This window comes from Cucumis melo, chromosome 10 (assembly GCF_025177605.1).
Source record: "Cucumis melo cultivar AY chromosome 10, USDA_Cmelo_AY_1.0, whole genome shotgun sequence".
NCBI classification, from domain to species: domain Eukaryota; kingdom Viridiplantae; phylum Streptophyta; class Magnoliopsida; order Cucurbitales; family Cucurbitaceae; genus Cucumis; species Cucumis melo.
The window spans coordinates 14,271,644-14,275,243 of NC_066866.1; the positions used below are offsets into that span (position 1 = coordinate 14,271,644).

Genomic DNA, 3,600 nt, shown 5'->3' on the forward strand with positions numbered 1-3,600 from the left:
TGTTTATAGATTTTAATTATTTTCTTTCTAAGTGTTATAAGTTTATGAATTTAGAATTAAAATCTATAATAAAGAGTTGCATGTTAACATAAGGTCACAATTAGTTTTAAATAGTTTAAAATTAATTCACCTAGACCTTAATGAATAATATTTCTAATGAGATTAGAAATAGGGTTAATCTTTTCTCGTTTTATTAGGATTAAAATGATATCAATAAAAGATTAAATTTATAAAATATTTGTCTATAAGGGACCTTTGTCTAAGGAAGGTTCTGTCTAGGCTGGGGTACTTAAGCTGACGGTAACGGAACACCCCTACCTGGGAACTGACCTGGAAGGTGAATTAGTCAAACATTTTATAAGCATGCAATACATGATTATATTTATCAAAGTGTTTGATGAACAATAATCATATATTGTTAAACTATCCAATATAAGAGTTATATTGGGCCAATTTAACAATGGACTTAGATAAATAATTAGCCGTATTTTCTAAGTTGTTTTTTTAAGTAAAACACTAAGTGGGAGGAAATGGGGTATATGATACTTCATTTTTCTTTTCATGTTTCTCTTTAAACATTCACACCGTGAGACTTATGCTCGGCCTCGAGGCACCTTTGCTTGTGTCCCCCTACGGATGGTGTTTGTGTAAGTCAATAACAAGGTGAATGGAGATAGTGTTTATAGTAAGTGGGAGAGGGATGTGTGTCAACACATCCCGCGGTCTCTTTCATTAGTTTTTAGTAAATTCTCATGCTTAGCCTTGAGGCACCTTTGCTTGTGTTCCCCTACGGAAGGTGTTTGCATTTGATTTTACTCAAACTCCAGAAATGGATAAGATTTCTTTAGTTTTTGCTCCAATCGGTTTTTTCCCTACGGATTACTTATTGGGGCGGAACTCTAGAATCTAAAATGAAAGGTTACACTTACAAGAAATTTTTTAAGTAAGTTAATCATTTCTTGACTAAACAATGATGACTAACTATTATAGGAATAAGAGTTATTCTAGTGTAATATTTAGTTGAGATTGTCTCAATTTAGTGAAGGGATAATTAATCACCCTACGGAGATTTTTATCCTACCTCACTGAAGCATCATTGCAAAATAGATATCACTTAGGATACATTAAAATTTTGCTAAATTGATTGGTTTTATATGGAAAATGCTAGTATAACTAATATAAATAAATTGTATGTTTTCAGTAATTTGATAATGACGAGTGCTACTTTGAATATGCTGGCTGCTGATAAACTTAATGGCAATAATTATGCATCTTGGAAAAATACTATCAACACTGTGCTAATCATCGATGACCTTAGATTTGTCCTAGTTGAGGAGTGTCCTCAAGTCCCAGCTGCTAATGCAACTCGAACTGTTCGAGAACCATATGAGCGTTGGGCCAAGGCAAATGAAAAAGCCCGAGCATACATCTTGGCAAGCTTATCTGAAGTATTGGCCAAGAAACATGAATCAATGCTTACTGCTCGTGAGATTATGGACTCCTTGCAGGAGATGTTTGGTCAGGCCTCTTATCAGATCAAGCATGATGCTCTGAAATACATTTATAATGCCCGTATGAATGAGGGAGCCTCAGTGCGAGAACATGTTCTCAATATGATGGTTCATTTCAATGTGGCAGAAATGAATGGGGCTGTCATCGATGAAGCCAGTCAGGTTAGCTTTATTTTGGAATCTCTGCCAGAGAGTTTCCTTCAATTTAGAAGCAATGCTGTTATGAATAAGATTGCTTATACCCTTACCACCCTTCTCAACGAGCTACAGACTTTTGAGTCTCTGATGAAAATCAAGGGACAGAAGGGAGAGGCAAATGTTGCTACTTCCACAAGAAAGTTCCATAGGGGTTCGACCTCTGGAACTAAGTCTATGCCTTCTTCATCTGGCAATAAGAAGTGGAAAAAGAAGAAGGGTGGCCAAGGAAATAAAGCTAACCTCGCTGCTGCTAAAACGACCAAGAAAGCCAAAGCTGCAAAGGGAATATGTTTCCATTGCAACCAAGAGGGACATTGGAAGAGAAACTGTCCCAAGTACTTGGCAGAAAAGAAGAAGGCTAAACAAGGTAAATATGATTTACTAGTGCTAGAGACTTGTTTAGTGGAAAATGATGATTCAGCCTGGATAATAGATTCAGGTGCCACTAATCATGTTTGTTCTTCATTTCAGGGAATTAGTTCCTGGCGGCAGTTGGAGACTGGAGAGATGACGATGCGAGTTGGAACTGGGCATGTCGTCTCAGCAATTGCAGTGGGAGGGCTTCGACTTTGTTTACAGAAATCTTTTCTTTTATTAGAAAATGTATATGTTGTTCCTGATTTAAAAAGGAATTTGATTTCTGTAAAGTGCTTACTAGAACAATCTTACTCGTTAACTTTTAATGTAAATAAAGTGTTTATTTACAAAAATGGTGTTGAGATTTGTTCTGCAAAGTTAGAAAATAATCTTTATGTGTTAAGATCATTAACATCTAAAGCTCTTCTTAATACTGAAATGTTCAAAACTGCAATAACTCAAAATAAAAGACTTAAAATTTCTCCAAAAGAAAATGCTCATCTTTGGCACCTAAGATTAGGGCATATAAATCTCAATAGGATTGAGAGATTAGTAAAGAATGGACTTCTAAGTGAGTTAGAAGAAAATTCTTTACCTGTATGTGAGTCATGCCTTGAAGGTAAGATGACCAAAAGACCTTTTACTGGAAAAGGTCATAGGGCCAAAGAACCTCTAGAACTTGTACATTCAGATCTATGTGGTCCTATGAATGTTAAAGCAAGAGGAGGATTTGAATATTTCATCACTTTTACTGATGATTATTCAAGATATGGGTATGTTTATTTAATGCAACATAAGTCTGAAGCCCTTGAAAAGTTCAAGGAATACAAGGCTGAAGTTGAAAACGCATTAAGTAAAACTATTAAAACATTTCGATCGGATCGAGGTGGAGAGTATATGGATTTGAAATTCCAAAACTATTTGATGGAATGTGGAATTGTATCTCAACTCTCAGCACCTGGTACACCTCAACAGAATGGTGTATCAGAAAGGAGAAATCGAACCTTGTTGGACATGGTTCGGTCTATGATGAGTTACGCTCACTTACCTAATTCGTTTTGGGGTTATGCAGTGCAAACTGCAGTCTATATTTTGAATTGTGTTCCATCTAAAAGTGTTTCTGAAACACCTTTAAAATTATGGAATGGTCGTAAAGGTAGTTTACGTCATTTCAGAATTTGGGGTTGTCCAGCACACGTGCTTGAGAATAACCCTAAGAAATTGGAACCTCGTTCAAAATTATGTTTATTTGTAGGCTACCCCAAAGGAACTAGAGGTGGTTACTTCTATGATCCTAAAGATAATAAAGTGTTTGTATCGACAAATGCTACATTTTTAGAAGAGGACCACATAAGGGAGCACAAACCGCGTAGTAAGATAGTATTAAATGAACTTTCCAAAGAAACTACTGAACCTTCAACAAGAGTTGTTGAAGAGCCTAGTGCATTAACAAGAGTTGTTCATGTCGGTTCATCTACTAGGACACATCAACCTCAATCGTTGAGGGAACCTCGACGAAGTGGGAGGGTTACAA

The 3,600-nt window shown here is 36.1% G+C and overlaps 1 protein-coding gene across 1 annotated transcript; it reads left to right on the plus strand.

Moving 5' to 3' along the window:
- Positions 1–1,211: 1,211 nt before the first annotated feature.
- Positions 1,212–1,737, plus strand: LOC127151161 (uncharacterized). The gene is made up of 2 exons (XM_051090581.1): positions 1,212–1,619; positions 1,702–1,737. The coding sequence occupies exons 1-2, from the start codon at positions 1,212–1,214 to the stop codon at positions 1,735–1,737; spliced, it is 444 nt and encodes a 147-aa protein (XP_050946538.1).
- Positions 1,738–3,600: the final 1,863 nt, after the last annotated feature.